The sequence below is a fragment of the Narcine bancroftii genome, chromosome 13, assembly GCF_036971445.1.
Source record: "Narcine bancroftii isolate sNarBan1 chromosome 13, sNarBan1.hap1, whole genome shotgun sequence".
NCBI lineage: Eukaryota > Metazoa > Chordata > Chondrichthyes > Torpediniformes > Narcinidae > Narcine > Narcine bancroftii.
This window is the reverse complement of record NC_091481.1, coordinates 83,214,224-83,235,364: the sequence shown is the minus strand read 5'-3', so window position 1 is coordinate 83,235,364 and position 21,141 is coordinate 83,214,224. Positions and strand designations below refer to the sequence as shown.

Sequence of the window (21,141 nt, the reverse complement as noted above, 5' to 3'; positions counted from 1 at the left end):
CAACTAGGCAAGGATGTCCATTGTCTCCCTCACTGTTCACTTGAGCAATAGAACCATTGCAGAACTGATAAGAACAGAAAATAAAATAAAAAGGATAAAAATAAAGGAGTATAAAATCAGTTTATTTGCAGATGACATCATAGTATACTTAACAGAATCAGAAATATCAATAAAAGAATTACATAAGAAATTGAAGGAATATGGAGAAGTATCGGGGTACAAGATCAACGCAAATAAAAGTGAAGCGATGCCAATGAATAATGGGGATTTCACAAAGTTTAAGAAAGAATCACCATTTAAATGGCAAACACAAGCAATCCGATACCTAGGTATTCAACTAGATAATAATCTAGGCCATCTATACAAATTAAATTATCAGCCATTAATGAAGAAATTACAAGATGACTTAGAACATTGGAAAGATTTACCACTAACACTGATAGGAAGGGTAAATTGCATTTAAATGAATATCTTCCCAAGGATACAATACCTATTTCAATCGTTACCAATTCCCTTAACAGAGAAATTCTTCAAGGAGCTAAAGAAAATAATAAGGAAATTCTTATGGAAAGGGGGGAAACCGAGGATAGTGCTAGATAAATTAACAGAATGGTACAAACAAGGGGGCTTACAGCTACAAACTTTAAGAATTATTATAGAGCAGCACAATTAAGATATGTACCAGATTTTTATCAAACAAGGGAAAAACCAGATTGGACCAGATTAGAGCTAGATAAAATAGGGGAGAAGGTACCTGAACATATACTATATAAGTGGGATGAAAAGCTGGTGCAACATAGGAATTCACCAGTACTGCACCATCTGTTCAACATTTGGAAGAAGATTCACGTAGAAAGTAAAAAAAAACAAATTACCAACTACCAAAATTAATATTGATGCAAAATCAAGTACTCCCTTTCACAATAGATAACCTTTCCTTTAGAGATAGGAGAGAAAAGGGATAAAAAGAATAGAAAATTGTTTTTTGGGAAATAATTTATTATCTTTTGAACAAATGAAGTACAAATATGGTATAACTCACGGTACAATGTTTACATACCACCAACTGAAAACCTACTTGAAGAACAAATTGGGAAGCAGACTGAGGTTACCAGAAGGAACCAGCTTTGAATATGTGATTACAGACACAATGATAATTAAAAGATTTATTACAAACATGTACATCAAACTCCAAGAGAAAGAGAACGATGAAATAAGCTGTAAACCCAAACAAAAGTGGGAACAAGATCTAAACATAAAGATAAAGAATTAAATATGGGAAAAGTTATGCTCTGAAACTAAGAGAAATACAATAAACACAAGGTTACGCATGATACAATATAACTGGTTACACAGGTTATACACCACATCCCAAAAGTTAAATAAATGGGACCCAACAGTATCAGATAGATGTTTTCGCTGTAAAAACGAAATGGGAACGTGGGCATGTGAGAAAGTGGAAAAGTTTTGGGAAGATCTAAATCAGGTATTAAATAAAATCACAAAAAATAACATCTCAAAAACCCCAGAGATCTTTCTTCTAAGTAATATAAGAAGTAAAGAACTTGGCCTCGATTTGGATGAAGCACAAAAAAGATTTATTGTGATAGCCTTAGCTGTAGCAAAAAATGTATAACGTCAACCTGGAAATCGGAAGAGAGCCTGAGAATACAGCAATGGTACATAGAAATGAATAAATGTATTCCATTGGAAAAAATGACATATAATTTAAGAAATAACATCACAGTATTCGAACAAATTTAGGAACCGTCCTACCGCGGACCTCCACACCTAAAATGACAGAATGAGAAGAAGACGAAATGAAGTGACCCAGTGCGTAAAAGTAGATGACACAATTTTCTTGTTTATTTTCATTGTGTGATGACATTGTTTAATGGGTTTAATGTATCATATGTGTTGAACGTTTAGTGGGTGGGGAGGGGGGTGAAGGAGGGAGGGAAGGGAGGGGGGAAAAAGGGGAGAAAATGACACTGTGTATATCCAAGAGGGAAATGTTTGTGTGTATTTTGGTCAGCATGGTTCATAGTGTGAAAAATAAAAAAAATGTTAAAAAACAAATAAATAGAGAAAGAGATATTCAATCAACTAAGTGCAAAAAAAAAAGTCCCAGATTGAATTTATCATTGAGGAGTCTGATGGTGGAGGGGGAGCAGCTGTTCCTGAACCTGTTGGTGTGAGTCTTGTGGCACCGATACCTCCTTCCTGATGGCAGCAGCGAGAACAGAGCGTGTGCTGGGTGGTGTGGATCCTTGGTGATTGCTGCTGCTCTCCAATGGCTGCATTCCCTGCAGATGTTCTCAATGGTGGGGAGGGTTTTTCCTGTAATGTCCTGGGCTTTTTCAGGTCTATATTCTCAGGAGTATTGGTGTCCTCATACCAGACCATGATGCAGCCGGTCAGCACACTTTCAACCACACATCTGTTGATATTTGCCAGGGTTTCCGATGTCATACCAAACCTCCACAAACTCCTGAGGAAGTAGAGATACTGACGTGCTTTGTTCATGAAGCTATTAGTGTGCTGGGTCTAGGAAACATCCTCCGAGATAATAACTCCCAAAATCCCTCCACTTCTGAACCCTCCCCCCCAGTAATCATTGGATCGTTCACCTCTGGTTTTCCCTCTCTGAAGCCAACAATCATCTCTTGGAGTCACAACAGTGGGGAAGGTAGTGGAAGATGTGGGATCAAAGGGTAGAGGAGAGGCAGGGATGGGACCAAGGGAAGCATGGGGGAGTCAGACAATGGGGAGGGTGGATAAAAGGAAAATGGAAGGAAGGGAGCAAAGGACAAGAGATTGGCCAGATGACGAAGGGTAGGGGATGGTGGAAGAGAAGTAGGAAGGGGAACTGGGAACCAGGAGCTAAGCAGGACCTTATCCTGCAAGAGACGCAAATGACTACTGATGCAGGAAACTGGAGGATCTGTTGGTGGTACCCAATGGGCAAAGAGCATCAGTGGAGGGGAAAAGTACCGTCAATGTTTGGGTCAAATCATGAAGGAAATTGGATATCATGTTCGGCACTGGCAAGTGGGCCGACGGGCCTGTTCCTGTGCCACTTGGGTTTCGACCCAATACGTCAACAATTCCTCTTTCCTTTGTCGGCGCTGCCTGACCGCCTGGGTTCCTCCAGAAGATAGTAGGCTTGTCGAATGAAAGAGTTTCCATCCTGCAAGTTGTTCTCCTACCAGTCAGGGTACTGGGCTCTGTGACAGAACTGCAAGCAGTGTTATCTACCATCCGGAAAGAGGTATCGGTGCCACAAGACTCGCACCACCAGGTTCAGGATCAGCTGCTCCCCCTCCACCCTCAGACTCCTCAACAACAAACTCAGTCAGGGACACATTTATGGTCTCTTGCTTGTGCACTTTACTGATTTTCTTTTTGTTCTCTCTGTATTGCAAAGACAGTTTGTTTGCATGCTTTATCTGTTTGCAGTTCTTTTTTACTTGTTTAGACTGTGTACAGATTTTTTTGCATGACCAATTAGTTGTAATTCTTGCGTGCCAGTGGGAAAAAGAATCTCAGGGCTGTATGTGATGTCTTGTACAGTATGTACCCTGACAATAAATCTGAAGTCGGAGAAAGGAGTGGAGTTTTATCCTCTCCTCAAGTTGCTGTTGGGCCAAACTCCCTCATTCAGCTTAGACAGAACAGTTTAAAATGCCAATATTGATGTCAGCATCAAGTGTTAGTTTACTGATGAAGTTAGAGCCTAGATACAAATTAGAAGGAACATTGCTTAACAATACCAATACTAGCAACTGCTTACACAGTACCACCCAGTTACATTAGACTTAACACTACCAATACTGGCAATGTTTATACAGACTTACATCCAAGGATTACAATACACTATCCGCTGTTCCTTGTCTAACATGGCACAGCTCCAATGCTATCTACAATACTAATGTACAACAGCCCCGGTCCCTATGTGGTTCACAGCTTACCAACAACTCCTCCAATGTTGTCCACAGTTTGCATGCCCTCTTCATACAACGATCCCAGTAGATCACATCCCTTGGGGTGGGGGGGGGGGGGGGCGGGAGAGACTCCATTGATCCTCTCTGCCACTCTTATGGTCCTGTGGATTGACCTCTGATCCTTTTCTCTACAGTAACTGTACTACACTGTGATCCAGCCGGCCAGGACACCATCAATAGAGCTCCTGTAGAAGGTTGACATAATGGTGGCCGGTAGCCTTGCCCACTTCAGTCTTCTCAGCAAGTGCCGTCGATGTTGCATCTTCCTGACAAGTGAAGAGATGTTGTGTGTCTAAGATAAGTCATTAGTTAAGTGAACTCCAAGGAACTTGGTGCTCTCAACTGACTCCATTACAGATTTATTGATGTACAGTGGAGGGTGGTCGTTTATGGTCCTCCTGTACTCCACGATCATCTCCTTTGTCTTCTCCATGTTGAGGCTAAGGCTGCAACTCTCGCACCGTAACATGAGATTTTCCACCTCTCATTCACCTAGGAAAAGCCAGGATGAATTTGATGGTCTGTGAGGAGAATGTGGTTGAAATGGCGTGAATGGTCAGTGGTTGCCTGACATCAGGTCCTGCTCAAATATGGAAAAGATTTGTTATTCAATTAATAATTCAGATATAAGATTCCATAAGTTATGGGAGTCATTATTTATGACTCACTTATCTTACTTTATAATTTTACTCCAATGTATTGAAATTGTCTGACTTGTATCTTTTCCATGTTCCTTTTTTTTTAACCATTTTTCTTTTAAGACTAGTCATAAGTTTGGCTGTGCATTTAGGAAAGGGATTTGAGTTTTTATCCTCTACTATTTTCTTTCCTCTTTTTTTTAATATATTATTAGGTTCACACCCCCCCCCCCCCCCAAAAAGGTAAATACTATTTAGAATATGAATTGTGGATATGATTTACAATTTATGTGATATAAGGAGTATCTTATTTAAGTAACTGTCCACACTGTCTTATTGAATTGTCCTCTTCTTGTTTGTATGTTCTTTATTAAAATCAATAAAAATATTTTAAAAAGAAATGGCATGAATGAATTTCTAAAAGGATGTTGATGAAATATGCTGATGCGAACCAAAAAAAATCATGTTACTTTTGAATTTTATGCCAATTACCTTTGGAGTGCTTGCCCTGTTACTCCTCCAACAGTTTCCTTCTCTCGAGTCTAACTGTTTGACTTCAAGGTCAGGGCCAACAGATTTAGTTAATGCAGAGATGCAGAATTGGCTGAGGAATCGGATACTGGCATAGGGATGGTTTTCAAGTTAGAGGGAAGTGCAAGACTATCACGAATGGCATGTTTTTAAATCAAAACAGGACACAGAACTGTGAGGATTTCCGGAAGATACAGGTGGCCTGGGAGAACACTGTCATTGATTTGTAGGATTTTGTGGAGTTTGGTGATAGTTCAGTGAGTTGAGCTGTCCACTGTAGGTTCAGATTTCTTGTCAAGAGTATATACATGGCATTACATACAAACCAGACTCCTTTTTCCTGCGGGCGCGCCAGAATTACCACTAACTGGCAGTGCAACAAAAAAACTCTGCACAGCGTAAATAGAACTGTAAACAGATAACGAATGTAAACAAACTGAATATGCAATACAGAGAGAACAAAAAGAAAATCAATAAAGTGCACAAGTAAGTCTCTGAATGAGTTTGTCACTGAGGAATCGAGGGTAGAGGGGCAGCAGCTATAACCATATAACAATTACAGCACAGTTTGCAGGTGTGTCAGGTAATGAAAAAGGCAAATGGAATGTTGACTTAATTGCTGGAGGGATTGAATGTAAGAGCAGGGAGATTCTGCTGTAGCTGTGTATAGTGGGATGGCCCCTCCTGGAGAACTGTGTGCAATTCTGGTCTCCTTGCTTGAGGAAAGATATAATGGCTTTCGACGGGGTGAAGAGGAGATTCACCAGGTTTATTGCAGAGATAAAGTTAGTCTATGAGGAGAGACCTGGGACTATTCCCCCCCCCCCCACCCCCCGAGTCATCGAGTGTGCACGGATTCACCTCCAGCTCCAGATCCGAACCTCCAATACGATTACAAACACTTCAGCATGTGAATTGTTTGATTACAAATTTAAAACAGTCAAGAACAGGGGAAATAAAGAAAATATGTGTCTTTGTCCCAAACATTATGGAGGGCACTGTATATTGTTGCATAGTAAGGGAATTAAGGAGGAGGGGGTAAAAAAGAAGGTAAGTGAAGCTGAGGCCATGGCCAGATCAGCCATGATTTTATTGAATGGCAGGCTCGAAGGGCTGGACGGCTGACTCCTGCTCCTATGTTCTTCTATTACACTATTCAATTTATGAACTGATGGCGAGTTCGTGCAGAAGACATTTCCACCTCAATGGAACGAGTGCTAGTAAAACATGTACCCCACTGAGATTCAGTGACTGTGAAACCTGTACAACAATGAATGTAACAGAAGCAAGTGTAGGCTACTCGACCTTTCAAGTCTACCCAAACATTCAAGATGATCCCAGGTAATCTTCCCCTGGGTCATTATCTGGGAGACCTGTAAACTAGTGAAAGTCGAGGGGAGTAAAACGAGAAAGTCTGCAGACACCGTGATTGAAGTAGAAACACAACACTGGAGAACTCAGCGGATCAATCAGTATACTTTATATAGCAAAGATAAAGATACATAACCAATGCTTTGGGCTTGAGCTCTTTATCAGATATGGACAAAAAGTAGGCAGGAGCCCAATCAAAATGGTGGGGTGGTGAGGGGTACCACAGTCCCAAAGGCAGGAGAGTGGGAGGGCACACCAGCAAACAATAGAAGGGGTGGCTCTGTGAATGAAGAGGGAAGTGGATGGAGAGCTAGAGGGAAGAAGTCAGAGGGATGAAGGAGAGGGGAAGAATGGAGAGTAGGCTAGCAGAAAATGTAGAAGTCAACGTTAATGCAATCCAGTTAGAGAGGGCCAAGACGGAAAATTAGGTGTTGGTCCTCCATTTTAAGGGTGGTCTTGGTTTAAAAGTGCATGAGGCCATGGACAGACGTGTCATCATGGGAGTATGGTGCAGAATTGAAATAGTTGGCCACTGGGAGATCCCTATCACTGATACCGACAGAGCGAGGGTGCTCAGCGAAGTGATCTCTCATTCTGCGTCCAGTCTCTCCGATGTAGAGGAGACAACAACGGAAGCATCGGATGTATTAGATGACTCCTGTGGATACACAAGTAATGAGTTGCTTCACTTAGAAGGCCTGTTTAGGGCCCCAAATGGTGGTGAGGTAGGAGGTGTGGGCACAAGTATGGCACTTCCTTCAGCCGCAGGGGTAAGAGCCAAGGGGACGATTAATGGGAAAGGGTAAGTAGATGAGTGAGTCACGGAGAGAGCCAAAGAGGCGAGGAGAGGGGAGGATGTGTCTGATGGTGGGATCATGTTGTAGGTGGCAGAAATTATGGAGAATAATGTGTTGGATGCAGAGGCTGGTGGGCGAGGACAAGGGGAATCCTGTGTTTGTTATTTTAATCCAGTGAGAGTCAGTGTCTGAAGCTGATCTGTCTCTGACAGCCTATTTCAATGGGACCTGCACCCCAGCGAGAGCCAGTATCTACAAGATGCACCACACCAGTGATAACCAGTATATCGGAGACAATTCTATCCCCACCTTCTATGGGACCTGTACCCTAGTGGCCATATGTGCCTGTGGAATCTGCACGGGGAGTGAGATTGGAACCTTTTCCCCAGTACTTGCGGAAAGATGAGAGCTTGTGCTTTTAGAACAAGAGTAAATCCTGGAAACAGTCAGTGATGTCTTGATGGGTTTTATTGTAACAATTGCAGAAAATGTTAATTAGGATGTAGAACTGAAAGTCGCACTTGCACTACAATTGGTCACATGTGGATTCTTCAGAAGTTCACGATCCAAATACACACAATGTTCCATTTGTAATAAGATCTTCAGTTGTCCAGCGATGTAGCTTCAACCTAAATACTGAATAATGTGCATCTCCCAACAACTCTCTGGAACAGTTTGAGGTCATAATGCAAAGCACATGTTTGCAGTCAGTTCGATTTTTACTTTGTAAGAGTAACTTGTCAGGGAAAAGCAGAGCAACTTTCTGAAACAGTGCTTAGCTGGGGAAGGGGAATAGAAGAGATTTCAGGAAAGGAAATAAGTTAGGATAAATAACAGATCTTTTGGTGTTCTACTGGCTTGGCCATGGAATGTGATGATAGAATACTTGTTGATAATCAGTGCATGCACTGGTGGTGTGGACACCACACAGAGTAAATCATCCAGGTCATAGAGCACTGGAGTCTGAATTTGTGAAAAAGCTGTTCCCTTTGCGAGGAGAAGGTACAAAAATAAACGTTTAATGTCATAGTTGTCTCTTGGCCAGTTCTGGAAAACATTGACTGAGGTACAGAGATCTACTCTATTCTTCTTTCTTGAGCCTCAAGTGGTCCCACAGCGTAAATGGGGTAATGGCAAGGGATCGTGGCTCCCCATTTCCATCGAACCTCAAACGCAGGGTGTTCCTGATCACCAGCTTCTCCACGATAAAGGAAGCACAGAACCAGGGCACGGCATACTCCAGTGTAACTAATCCCATGAAGTCATAATCAAACTGGGAGTAATCCCAGGGGCAGGCATTGAACTGACGCAGGATGAATCCCGTCAAGAACTCCCAGATGTAGGTCCAGAGAGTGTAGATGAGGCATCTGACCACACCTGGGCAGCGGTCCTTGAGAGACAGGTACATTCGCTCCACCACCATGATGGATGTGCCATAGATGAACAGAGCCCACACACTGGTAACTCCTGGGAACTTCCAGTTGAAATTGATGACAAACTCCCAGGCAGCAGTAAACATCACCTCGCAGAAGTAACCATGGATGGCGTACAAGTACCAACGGGAGAAGGCACCCAGGGGTTCCAGTGCACCCACCATCCTCCTGCCTTCTCTAGGGTGTGTATTGACCTGAGCAAACAGAGATCAGAGCTTTCCAATAGTGTTCTCAGACCCACATAGTCTTTCATTCCACATCCCATGCAAGAGAGCTCCCTCCCAATGCCCCAAATCCATACAGCTCTCCCAAGCACACCATCACCCATATCCAATCCCCAAACCCAGAGTGGCCCATACTAATCCCTAAAATTCAATGGGAAGGGTTGATCTACCAAATCCAGTGACCAACATGTAACCCCTCAAAATTAGAATGTGTCCATCTAGCCAAACCAAAAGGGGTCGCTACCCATCCATCCATCCAAAACCTGGTGATCCCCACCCTTCCCAAACTCTGAGACAGATTTATCCCACCCCTAAACTCCAAATACTTCCTATCCAACCAACAAAACTCTGAAGAATCCCATCTAACCAAGGCACCAAGATGTTGGAATGGAATGTTTTGGCTATGAAGAGTAAATGGATAGGGTGGTGTAAACGTAAGGCTGGAGAAACTCAGAAAGTAAAACAGTATACATTAATTATGTAGCAAAAATAAAAGATACATAACCAATGTTTTCAGGCTTGACCACTTCATCAAGGTATATCTTTGCAACATAAAGGACTCTGTTTGACCTGCTGAGTTTCTCCAGCCTTGTGCTTTTATTTCAATCATGGTGCCTGCAGATTTTTGTGTTTTACAATTGGATAGGCTGGGTTAGTTACTCTTGGGAGTGGAGAGGACAGGGATGATGGGGGGTGGGGTTGGTGGGAGTGTTGGGAGCCTTAGCAGAAGCAAGACAGATGTTGGTGTCAACTAAATCCTGAGGGCCAAGGTTTAAGGTGAGGAGTAAGGGGGTTACAGGGAAAATATCTTCACTCTATGGTGTCAGCAATCTGGAAATCTCTGCCTGAGGAGCCAAAGACTCTCTCAATATTTGAAAAGCACCTGGATGAGCACTTGAATTGCCAAGTCATAAGAAGTATATTGATGAGTATTTGATGGCATGAACTTGGGGGTTGGGGGCAGCAATTAACCTCCCTCCAATGCCAGAGAGAACAACACCAAAACTAATGCAAGGGGACCAATAAAGGTAGGCCAGATACCCCATTATCCATCACGAGCTGGCCCTACACCTCGTATCCCCAATGTAGAGAGACACAATACCTCTCTCCAATTTGTGTGGTCAAGACCCAGAGTGTCCTATCCAGAGACCTAGCAAACACCCAAGACTATCAAAAATCTCTCTGCACTACTGAAACAGTATTTTTTTTGGCACTATTTGTAATTGTGAATGTTTATTCTTTAATATTCATCTTTTTCTCTCTTGACATATTCTGTTCATTTAATTTATATTTATTAATTTAATTTATATTTATTATTTGTTAGTACGTTTAATGCACCTGTATAGTTGCAGCAAGCAAGAATTTCTTTACACTGTAATCATGTACATGACAATCAAAGCTCATCATTATCCTTCAATTTTTTGTTGTTTCTCAAATCTACTGTTGGCAATGTGACCATACTAACACTAGGAGAGAGGATTAATCTAACCAATACTGAAGCGTCAGGGATTCGAACACCTAGTCCTATAAATCAAACTTGCCAGTGCATCTGAGTGTAACTGGGGCTTCAACACTGAGAATACAGGCCTGGGAGAAACATGGATGAAGGTTTGCTTCTTCTTCCAGTGAGTTTGCGGTGTTCTGTGGCACACACGTCCTCCTTAATTACAGACAATAGGACTTAGGCTTCTGTAACCAAAGTTTGCTAATGGTACAAAGTGGGAAAACAAGTTCTAAGAGGTTACGTGCACAAGGAAAAATAATAGGCAAATAGAGTGTTACGTGGAGAAAATTTAGGTCATCCACATCAGTCACAAAATAGAGAAGTCGCAACATGTGGATCATCGTAATAGGGCGGGAAAAGACTCACGAATTCAACTGAACCAGGCGGCCCAGTTAGCGCAACGCTATTTACAGTGCAGTGATTGGGTTCAAATACAGTCCCATCTGTACGGACTTTCTCCCCATGAGTTACTTCCGGGTACTATGATTTCCTCCCACCTTTCAAAACATTCATAGGTTGTAGGTTAATTGGTGTATTTTGGGTTGGGGCATGGACTCAGGGGTCTGAAGGCCCTGCTCCCATGCTCCGCGTATAAATTTACTAAAGGCTCTCGGAGTCCACATGGTTCAAACACCAAATGTTAGCACACAGATACGGCAGATTAGGAAATCAAATGGCTTCATTACACAGAGGGCAGAGTACAAAAGACGAGAACTCTTGCTTCAACATTAATGATGTGGGGACGTAGATCTCGATTCTCATCAATACAACGACTTGGAGGACAATGGAGTTAGCATGCTTAGTAAGTTCTAAAGCAGACATAGAGGTTTGGTGAACAGGGTAATTAGGTCTAGAGTAGGGCTCGCCAACCTTTTAATTTTACATTTTAAATTTAGACCTACAGCACGGTAACAGGCCATTTCGGCCTGTGTATCCGTGGCGCCCAATTAACCAATACTCCTGGTACGTACACGTGTCCTGTTACCGTGCTGTAGGTCTAAATTGAAAATGTAAAATTAAAAGGTTGGCTACCGCTGGTCGAGTATAATGTGAAAATGAGGTTATCCACGTCAGTTGTTAAAAAATAATGGTAGAATTTCCCTAGAATTGGTGGTATAGTGGACAGTGAAGAAGGTTATCTAAGATTACAACAGGATCTAGAAGATTAACTGGGAAAATGGGCCATGGATTGGAAGATTGAATTTAAAATTGAACAAGTATGAGGTGTTGCACTTAGGTAAATTAAACCGTGGCAGGACTCACATGGTGAATGGTTGGGCCCTGGGGAGTGTTGTATAACAAAGAGATTTGGAGGTACAGTTACATAGTTCTGTAAAACTGCAATAGCAGTAGACAAGGTGGAGAAGGTGGTGTTTGGCACTCTTACTTTAATTGGTCAGGGCATTAAGTACAGGAGCAGGGATGTTGTAACAGAAAACTATGTTACAAATGTTCAAGACTCTCGAAATTGAACAAGATATTATGTGTAGTTTTTGTCTGCCAGCTACAAGAAAGGTTGAAAAAAAATTCATGAGAATGTTGCTGGGAACGATGGGCTTGAATTGTAAGGAGAGGCTGGATAGACTGGAACTTTTCTCCTGGGACTTGGGAGGCTAAGGGGGGAGGGGCGGGGGAACCTTATAGAGGTTTATAACATCGTAAAAGGCACAGATGTGGTACATTTCCCAATAGATGTGGTACAGTTGAACCTAAAATGAGAGGCCATAGATTTAAGGCAAGAGGGAAATATTTAAAAGGAACCTGACTGGCACCTTCTTCACACAGCACATGATAGGTATGTGGAATGAGCTGCCAGAGGAAATGGTGGATGCAGGGACAGGTGGAACTTTCAAAACACATTTGAATAGGTACATGGAGGTAAGCTCCAGAGCAGTGGTTCTCAACCTTGTTTCTCCCTCCCCCCCCACCCCCACTGGCATCCTATGCCGTAGGTGCTCTGAGGTTAGTAAGGGATTACTTAAGGAGGTATGTGAGTGGGGAAAAAAAAGATTGAGAACCATTGGTATAGAGGGACATGTGCAGAACACAGGCAAGTTGAACTTGCTCGGCATGGACATTGGCTTGAAAGGCCTGTTTTCATGCCGTATGATTCTATGAATACTCTATACCGCCATTTTCTCTGGATAAAGAAGGTTGATTCTTGGAATGAAATTGTTCACCAAAATAAAAAGAGAAGATTGGAAGACAGGTCAAGCATCTTCTATACACGCAAAAGGTGCAAGTCGACATTCTGGGTTGAGGCCCTGCAATAGGGCCCAGAGCGAACAGGAAAACTTCCAGCATGCAGAGGAGAGGCAGTATACTGAGTGAGTTGATGCAAATATGGGAAGAACAGGTTACAGGGAAACAGGATTTTCCTGTGAGCTGGCATTGATTTTGTGGGCTGAATGGCCTCTTTCCATTGCAGAATGAACAGAGCAACCATGACCTTAGGACATAGAGCACTACAGCACAGAACAGCCCTTCAGCCCACAATGCTGTGCTAACCTATATAAACCAACTCAACAATCTAAACTTCCCTACTTCACACCCATAACCCTCTATTTTTGTTGCATCAATGTGCCTATGTAGGAGTCTTTTAAATACTCCCTATTGTACCAGCCTCCACCACCCCTGGCAATGCATTCCAGGCACACACTTTTCTCTGTGTAAAAAATAAAAGCTTTCCCCTGACTTCTCCCTTAAACTTTCTTCCCCTCACCTTATTTAAAATTGAATGTATGGCCAACTCTTCTTCCCATTTAACCTTGTAAATAGTCTACCCCTCCCATTTTTGGCCCAAAAATCAGCTGTTTTTGTATGACCCATGTAAAGGTCGACCTCCCCATATTTGGCCCTAACCGCCCACCCATCCGAGATCCCGACCACGGACTTACCACCTGGACCCCAGCCATCTGGGCTCCCAACACCTTGAATGATATAGGTACTAACCGAGATCAAAAGTTTGACCCCGCCCTCCCCCACTTTTTGGCCTGAAAAAGGGATCCAAAAATTTGATGATTACAAGTACATATGGTAGTTATTCTCTGTCCTCAGTCTTCCGATGCTCTCTCTTCACGATATTTCAGAGGTTTATCCCAATTCTGATATTATGAAAGTTTGCCAAATTGATTTTTTTTCAAGAATGAAGAGAGTGCACAGGAATTGAGTGCATTTTCTACCACATGGCTCAACTTTCACATCTTAAACAACGGCTCATTTCAGCTCTGGATAAAACATGCTGTCATGGGAACCCACGTGGCTTTAACCACATCACGATCTTTGTTCAGACTACTCACTAGCCACTTCCTCCATCTATGAGGATCCAGCTTCTCTCTCAGGGACGCCCCTGAACTTCCAGAAGCTTCTCTGAACCTGCTGAAATGTTTCTGTATAATTGGCGCGCCTCTGAACAAATGCAATGAATGGCTTTTGTGAAAATTTTCAATGTCGTTGAACCTTGAGGCCCAGAGTTTCCAATCCCTACAAAATTCTCACATTCCCTTCTCCATCTCTGAATATGAAGTCCATGAACCATTAAAAGATCATGTGCTCACTTTGGTGGTCTCTGCTATCGATCCTTACTCCTTCCCTGATCATTAAACCTGTAATACACTACCTTCCCTTCCATAATGGCCCCTTATGCTTAACTCTAATCCTGTCTGCCACAAAAAATTACCCCCTATCCTTAACCCTTATCCTTATTCTGCCGGCTGTCTTCACTTTTCTTTTTGTACTAAATGCAACTGTGAATATTTATTTATCTCTCCTTTTATATTGATTGTCATCTTTTGTGACTTTGCATGTTGTGGCAAATTATTCCAGTACAGCAGTAAGATTTTTTTTGTATTTGACAATAAACCCTCATCTTGCACTCGGTGTGCCGAGCTCCATTTTTAATTTTAAAAAACATTTAGGCAGATGGCATGGTAACAGGCCATTTCACCCCACAAGTCCGAGCCACCCAATTTACAACCAGTTAACCTAAACCCCCGGTTCATTTTGAAAGGTGGGAGGACCAGAGCCCTCCGGGGAAAACCCATGCAAACATTGGGAGAACGTACAAACTCCATACAGACACCGCAGGATTTGAACTCGGGTCCCAATTGCTGGCCCTGTAAAGGTGTTGCACTAACTGCTACGCTAATCCTGCCACCCTTTATTTTTCTCTCTATCTTTCACAAATGCACTCTATTTCTCCAAGCCTCTTCCCCTCACTCTCTCTCTCTGTGCACATTGCTTTCAGAACATTCTCTAATTTTCCACTTGTGTATGTAGCTCTCCCTGACACTCATCCAATACTTTCTTGTGTCTGGGTGGGTAGGTATGTATGTTTGCATTCTCTATTTCAACATATTTTTAGAATGCCCAATAAGCACATCAAACTGTATCATTTCAGGATGATGGGGGAAACCAGAGAGAAAGCCAAAGGTAAGAACTTGCAAACTCCTCACAGATGTTAGGAATGGACCAAGGGTTTCTGGAGCTGTGGGACAGCAGCCCTGCTAACTGCTCCTTCATTCTCAACGTCTGCTGCCCCTCAACCTCACCTGGTGTCAAGGTGCCCCTCAACCTCACCTGGTGTCAAGGTGCCCCTCAACCTCACCTGGTGTCAAGGTGCCCCTCAACCTCACCTGGTGTCAAGGTGCCCCTCAACCTCACCTGGTGTCAAGGTGCCCCTCAACCTCACCTGGTGACGAGGTGCCCCTCAACCTCTCCTGGTGACGAGGTGCTCCTCAACCTCACTTGGTGGAGGTGTCCCTCAACTTCTCCTGGTGACGAGGTGCCCCTCAACTTCACTTGGTGGAGGTGCTCCTCAACTTTACTTGGTGGAGGTGCCCCTCAACCTCACCTGGTGACGAGGTGCCCCTCAACCTCACCTGGTGACGAGGTGCCCCTCAACCTCACCTGGTAACGAGGTGCCCCTCAACCTAACTTGGTGACAGGTGCTCCTCAACCTAATTTGGTGGAGGTGCCCCTCAACCTCTCCTGGTGACGAGGTGCCCCTCAACCTAACTTGGTGGAGGTGCTCCTCAACCTAACTTGGTGGAGGTGCCCCTCAACCTCTCCTGGTGACGAGGTGCTCCTCAACCTCACTTGGTGGAGGTGTCCCTCAACTTCTCCTGGTGACGAGGTGCCCCTCAACTTCACTTGGTGGAGGTGCTCCTCAACCTTACTTGGTGGAGGTGCCCCTCAACCTCACCTGGTGACGAGGTGCCCCTCAACCTCACCTGGTGACGAGGTGCCCCTCAACCTAACTTGGTGACGAGGTGCCCCTCAACCTAACTTGGTGGAGGTGTCCCTCAACCTAGCTCGGTGACAGGTGCTCCTCAACCTAACTTGGTGACAGGTGCTCCTCAACTTAACTTGATGGAGGTGCCCCTCAACCTAACTTGGTGACGAGGTGCCCTTCAACCTAACTTGGTGACCGGTGCTCCTCAACCTAACTTGCTGCTATGAAGGCCGAATCCGTCGGTATGCCCTGCTACCATTGGTTACCCTCGACGTCCATCAAACCGTACCTGGCGCGCCTTCAGCTCGGCTCCGCACGTCGCTCGTTCACCGACGTTACCGGGAGAGAGTGGCGAGCACGGCTGACCGACCAAGCTCAGCCCGACATCGCGTCCTCCCTCCCGGCTCCGTCCCCCCTCTGGCTGAAGAAACGTAAACATTGCGTCATGACGTCACGCGGCCGCCGTGGAAGGCAGGAGTGCGCAAGCGCATCGAGCGATGCGGGAAGATCCGGGACGGAGGAGTGATTGACAGCGATGTGAGCCCCAGGAACTGGTGCCGATCGATGCACATCTGCAGGTCTCCTGCATGGGACCAAATAGGAATCGTCGACGCTTCGGATCAGTCAAAGGACTGGTGTTGGCGCTGCTCCACCTCTTCAGAGGAGCAGAAAAGGCAGTGCAGAGGGTGAAACAGTGGCCAGGAATGGGGAGGCGAGGGGACTTTGAAAGTGGAATGGAACCAATGGATGCAGGATGTTGGAGAGCATAGAAGCAGCAGTACCGTCTGCAGTTTTCCTTGTGTCATTATTTCACTGCACTGCAAAGACTGCAAATGGAGCTGTCCCTAGTTACAGCAGGGTTAGGTTCCCAAAAAGTCAAGTTTATTGTCATCAAGAAGAACCCAACGAAACTCCGATCCAAGATGCAAAACACACAGCCAGGCACAAACACACATATACAAACAATACACATGAAGGACAAGTATTCAAATAAATATTGTTTCATGAATATGAGAGACGCAGAGGGTTAGTGTGAGGAGTTCCCTTGGTCAACCTGCATTCTCACTGCCCGTGGGAAGAAGCTGTTTCTCAGCCTGGTGGTGCTGGCTCTGATCCTCCTGTTTATCTCTCTCTACCGGAGCAGCTGAAAGATGCTGTGTGCAAGGTGGACGAGGTCCTCAATGATTTTGCACAACTTCCGACAACGACCGCAGTAGATCAAGCCAGTGGTGGGGGTTAAGGGAAACTCCATTGATCCTCTCTGCCACTCTCACATTGTCCTGTGGATTGACCTCTGATCTATTACCAAACTGTGACGCAGCAGGACAGGATGCTCTCCTTTGAGCTCCCATAGAAGGTTGACAAGATGGTGGCCGGTAACCTTGCCTGCTTCAGACTTCCCCAGAAGTGCAGTCGCTGTTGTGACTTCCTGACAAGTGAAGAGATGTGAGTGTCCATGATAGGTCACTAGTTAAGGGAAAGACAAGGAATTTGGTTCTAAAGGAGGTAAAACCAACGTTTCAGGCCCAAGCCCTTCTTTGCAGGCCTGAAACAGAAGAATCTATTAATCTCTGCCTTAAATACACACAATGACCTGGCCTCTACAACCACCTGTGGCAATAAATTCCATAGATTTACCACCCTCTGACTGAAGAAATTCCTCCGCATCTCTGTTCGAAGCGGATAACCTTCAATCCTGAAGTTATGCCCTCTTATCCTAGATTCTCCCACTATGGAAAACAGCTTTTCTACATCTACATTCAACGGATCTTGTTTTAATGCCCAACATCAGAAGACAGAAACATATTCTAAGCTTCATCGTGGGCAACGATCAGCAGATGGAGAGAGACATGAGACTCTACAATCACAGCATACTGATTGTTTCATGTCATTAATAATATATCCCAGTATCATTGATGCAGTGTTCAGTGGTGAAGCTAAACGAGTACAGGAAGAGCCTTCCCCTCCACCCCCCCCCACTCCGCTGTCTCTGCCTCCACCATCCCCCCCACGACACCGTGCCCCCCCCAGCTCCGATGATGCCACCTCTCCTGCTCCAATGCCACCAAAGACTCAGTGTGGCCCACCATTCAACTACTGACTCATTATCTGATATGTGCCATTGCCCCCTTTTTAATTTGCTCACTCCCCCTAACGTTAGAACTGGGCTATGCCCCTGGCAGGGCTCAATATGCTCTGAAACTGCTGCTGCACTACAATTATTGCTCATTGCAGTCACAGACTGAAATTGTTACATGCTAAGAACACCCTTTTCCACTTCTGTACCATCACTGGATCATAACCATAACTGCCCAGCTGTTGATATCTGTATCATACCTTTGAGCTCTTGCCTGATCAGAAGAACTGCTATTTTAAAGAGTACTCTGGAGATCTAGGAAGGAAACTGTGCTGTCCGTGCAGAGTTTGCACATTTCCCTTGTGACTGTGTGGTTTCCTCCCACATCTCGACAGCGTGTGGTTGGTAGGTTTCTTATCCATTGTCAGTTGCTCCCTGAATGGTCAAACTTAAGGGTAAGGAAATTGGAATGGGTGGAGAATAAACTGGGATTAATGTTGGCATGGAACAGCTTCTTCCCACAGGCAATAAGATGCTGAATGACTGAATGAACTACAAACCATCTGAGACACTACTATTGATGTAACAGTATTTATTTCTGTTTATACATCTACTGCATCTAAATCGCCTGTAAATATGTGTGCCATGGCTTGCAGGCTGTGGGCTCCTGGTGATTGCGGTCAAGGGACTCTCACCAGGCTGGAGACTGGCTCGAAACTGGCTGACAGGATACCAGCTATCAAAGCCGGGATGCGAGGGGGTGCCGACGGCGCGGAAGGGTTCCTGATCGTGACCTGACCTGGAGCTCGGATGGCCAGTGGTTTGGACTGGACCTTTGTGTGGCTGTGGAGGCTTCAAGTGCGCTGAGGGCGAATCCACGGACCCTCAGTGACTTGGTGTGGGGGGGGGGGACGACTCTCTTTTGTTTCTTTTTTTGACTGTAGGGGGCACTTCAGGCAACTTATGCCGATGGCAAATCTGTCTGCCTTACAGCAGGCAAAAGCAATTTCGTTTAACATGACACTGTTTTTATTACATGACAATAAATTGAATCTTGAATCTTTATATGCATTTGCATATTTTTACAATGAGGGCGAAAGAACACTTTTATTCAGTTGCAATTAGATAATAATATTGAACAATCAAAGGCAAAAGTGCAGATGCCAGTATGAAAGTGAATACTGGAAACATTTGGCCATCCAAACAGTACACAAGGAGATAGAAGCAGATGTAAGGTTTCAGGTCAATGACTGTTTGTTAGAACTAAGACTGCAAATAAGCTGGTTTAAATTGTAGAGAAGTGTGTGGGGGTTGGAAATATCAAAGGAAACATCATAGAGACATGCAAACCCAGACTGAATCGCACTAGTGTTAGGACCAGAGATGAACAATCCAGTGATCATTAAGGGATCAAAGGTGGAGAGGGTGAGCAAATTTAAGTGCTTGGGAGACACTATCTCGGAGGATCTTTCCTGGACTCAACACATAAATGGCATCGTGAAGAAAGCACGTCAGCGCCTCAGGAGTTTGCGGAGGTTTGGCATGACATCGGAAACCCTGGCAGATTTCTACAGATGGTTGGTGGCCGGCTCGTTCACGGTCTCATGTGGGGACAACAATAGCCCAACGCGGAAAGCTCTGCCAAAGGTAATGGACACAGCCTAGGACATCACAGACAAAATCCTCCCCACCATCGAGAACATCCACAGTGAAGGCTGCCGTAAGAGAGCACCAGGACAGTTTGGCATCTGCAATTTGGCGCCGGACATTTTGCCGCCCACAGTTTGGAGTTGGACATTTTGGTGCTAACATTAGCAAATGTTACTGTGGGGAGAGGGGAATGCAGAGATGTCACCGCGGGTGAAGGGAGTGCAGAGATGTTATTCCAATATATTTACTTAAAATAATAAATTAATAATCTTATATTCGTTATATTTAATTAAATGGCATGTCCGGCACCAAATTGCAGATGCCAAAATGTCCAATTCCAGCAGCGATCATCAAGGATCATCAGCGCATGCTCTGTTCTTGCTGCTGCCATCAGGAAAGAGGTCTCGGGGCCACAAGACTCGCACCCACCAGGTTCAGGAACCGCTGTTCCCCCCTCCACCATCAGACTCCTCAATGACAAACTCAATCAGGGAGTCATTTAAGAACTCTTTGCACTTTATTGATATTTTCTCTCTCTGCATTGCACAGTTTGTTTACAGTTCATTACATGTGTTCATGATGTACAATTATTTTTGCACCACCAATAAGTGACAATTCTGCCATGCCCATATGCGATATCATGTGTGTTCTGACAGTAAATCTGAATCGGATCAATGGCCAGATGATGCTGAAAGATTGATCACCATCCTCCTATGCACCACTCACCTCCCCAATCCCCCTCTCATTCCCTGCCCCCATCCCCTCACCCCTCCCTCATCCCCAACCCCTTCAAACCCCCACAGCTCCCTCATCCCCCAAACTCCTCCATCATCCCTCCCTCATCCCCAATCCCTCATCTCCCCTCTCCTCCCTCATCCCCATCCCTTCAAACCCCCACAGCTCCCTCATCCCTCCTACCCTCTCCCTCATCCCCCAAACTCCTCCATCATCCCTCCCTCATCCCCAATCCCTCATCTCCCCACCCCTCCCTCATCCCCAACCCCTTCAAACCCCCACAGCTCCCTCATCCCCCAAACTCCTCCATCATCCCTCCCTCATCCCCAATCCCTCATGCCCCCACCCCTCCCTCATCCCCAACCCCTTCAAACCCCCACAGCTCCCTCATCCCTCCTACCCTCTCCCTCATCCCCCAAACTCCTCCATCATCCCTCCCTCATCCCCAATCCCTCATCTCCCCACCCCTCCCTCATCCCCAACCCCTTCAAACCCCCACAGCTCCCTCATCCCCCAAACTCCTCCATCATCCCTCCCTCATCCCCAATCCCTCATGCCCCCACCCCTCCCTCATCCCCAACCCCTTCAAACCCCCACAGCTCCCTCATCCCTCCTACCCTCTCCCTCATCCCCCAAACTCCTCCATCATCCCTCCCTCATCCCCAATCCCTCATGCCCCCACCCCTCCCTCATCCCCATCCCTTCAAACCCTCACAGCTCCCTCATCCCTCCTACCCTCTCCCTCATCCCCCAAACTCCTCCATCATCCCTCCATCATCCCTCCCTCATCCCCCAAATCCCTCATCTCCCCACCCCCTTCCCTCATTCACCCCCCCCCTCCCCGTTCCTGGAGGCGGAGTCAGCTCCAGCGACGGTTGTCACTCACCTGGAGGCGAGCGGCGGACTGGGCGGCGCGGGGCATTATGGGACCTGTAGTTCGCCGC

General features: G+C 45.1%; 2 protein-coding genes across 2 annotated transcripts; one reads left to right on the top strand and one right to left on the bottom strand.

Annotated features, from left to right (window-relative positions):
- Positions 1 to 6,638: 6,638 nt before the first annotated feature.
- On the bottom strand, positions 6,639 to 16,189 carry LOC138747945 (transmembrane protein 229B-like). Its single transcript, XM_069907603.1, has 2 exons — positions 16,025 to 16,189; positions 6,639 to 8,968 (listed from the first exon to the last, which is right to left on the bottom strand). The coding sequence occupies exons 1-2, from the start codon at positions 16,172 to 16,174 to the stop codon at positions 8,423 to 8,425; spliced, it is 696 nt and encodes a 231-aa protein (XP_069763704.1). The 5' UTR covers positions 16,175 to 16,189; the 3' UTR covers positions 6,639 to 8,422.
- Positions 16,190 to 20,092: 3,903 nt separating this feature from the next.
- On the top strand, positions 20,093 to 21,133 carry LOC138748093 (uncharacterized). The gene has a single exon (XM_069907783.1). The coding sequence runs from the start codon at positions 20,093 to 20,095 to the stop codon at positions 21,131 to 21,133; it is 1,041 nt and encodes a 346-aa protein (XP_069763884.1).
- Positions 21,134 to 21,141: the final 8 nt, after the last annotated feature.

Coding starts and splice junctions, on each gene's coding strand:
- LOC138748093 (XM_069907783.1), top strand. CDS start 20,093: ATGCGATATCATGTGTGTTCTGACAGTAAATCTGAATCGGATCAATGG.
- LOC138747945 (XM_069907603.1), bottom strand. CDS start 16,174: ATGTTTACGTTTCTTCAGCCAGAGGGGGGACGGAGCCGGGAGGGAGGA. Junction 8,969..16,024: donor CCGAGCTGAAGGCGCGCCAG/GTACGGTTTGAT, acceptor CTGTTTGCTCAG/GTCAATACACACCCTAGAGA.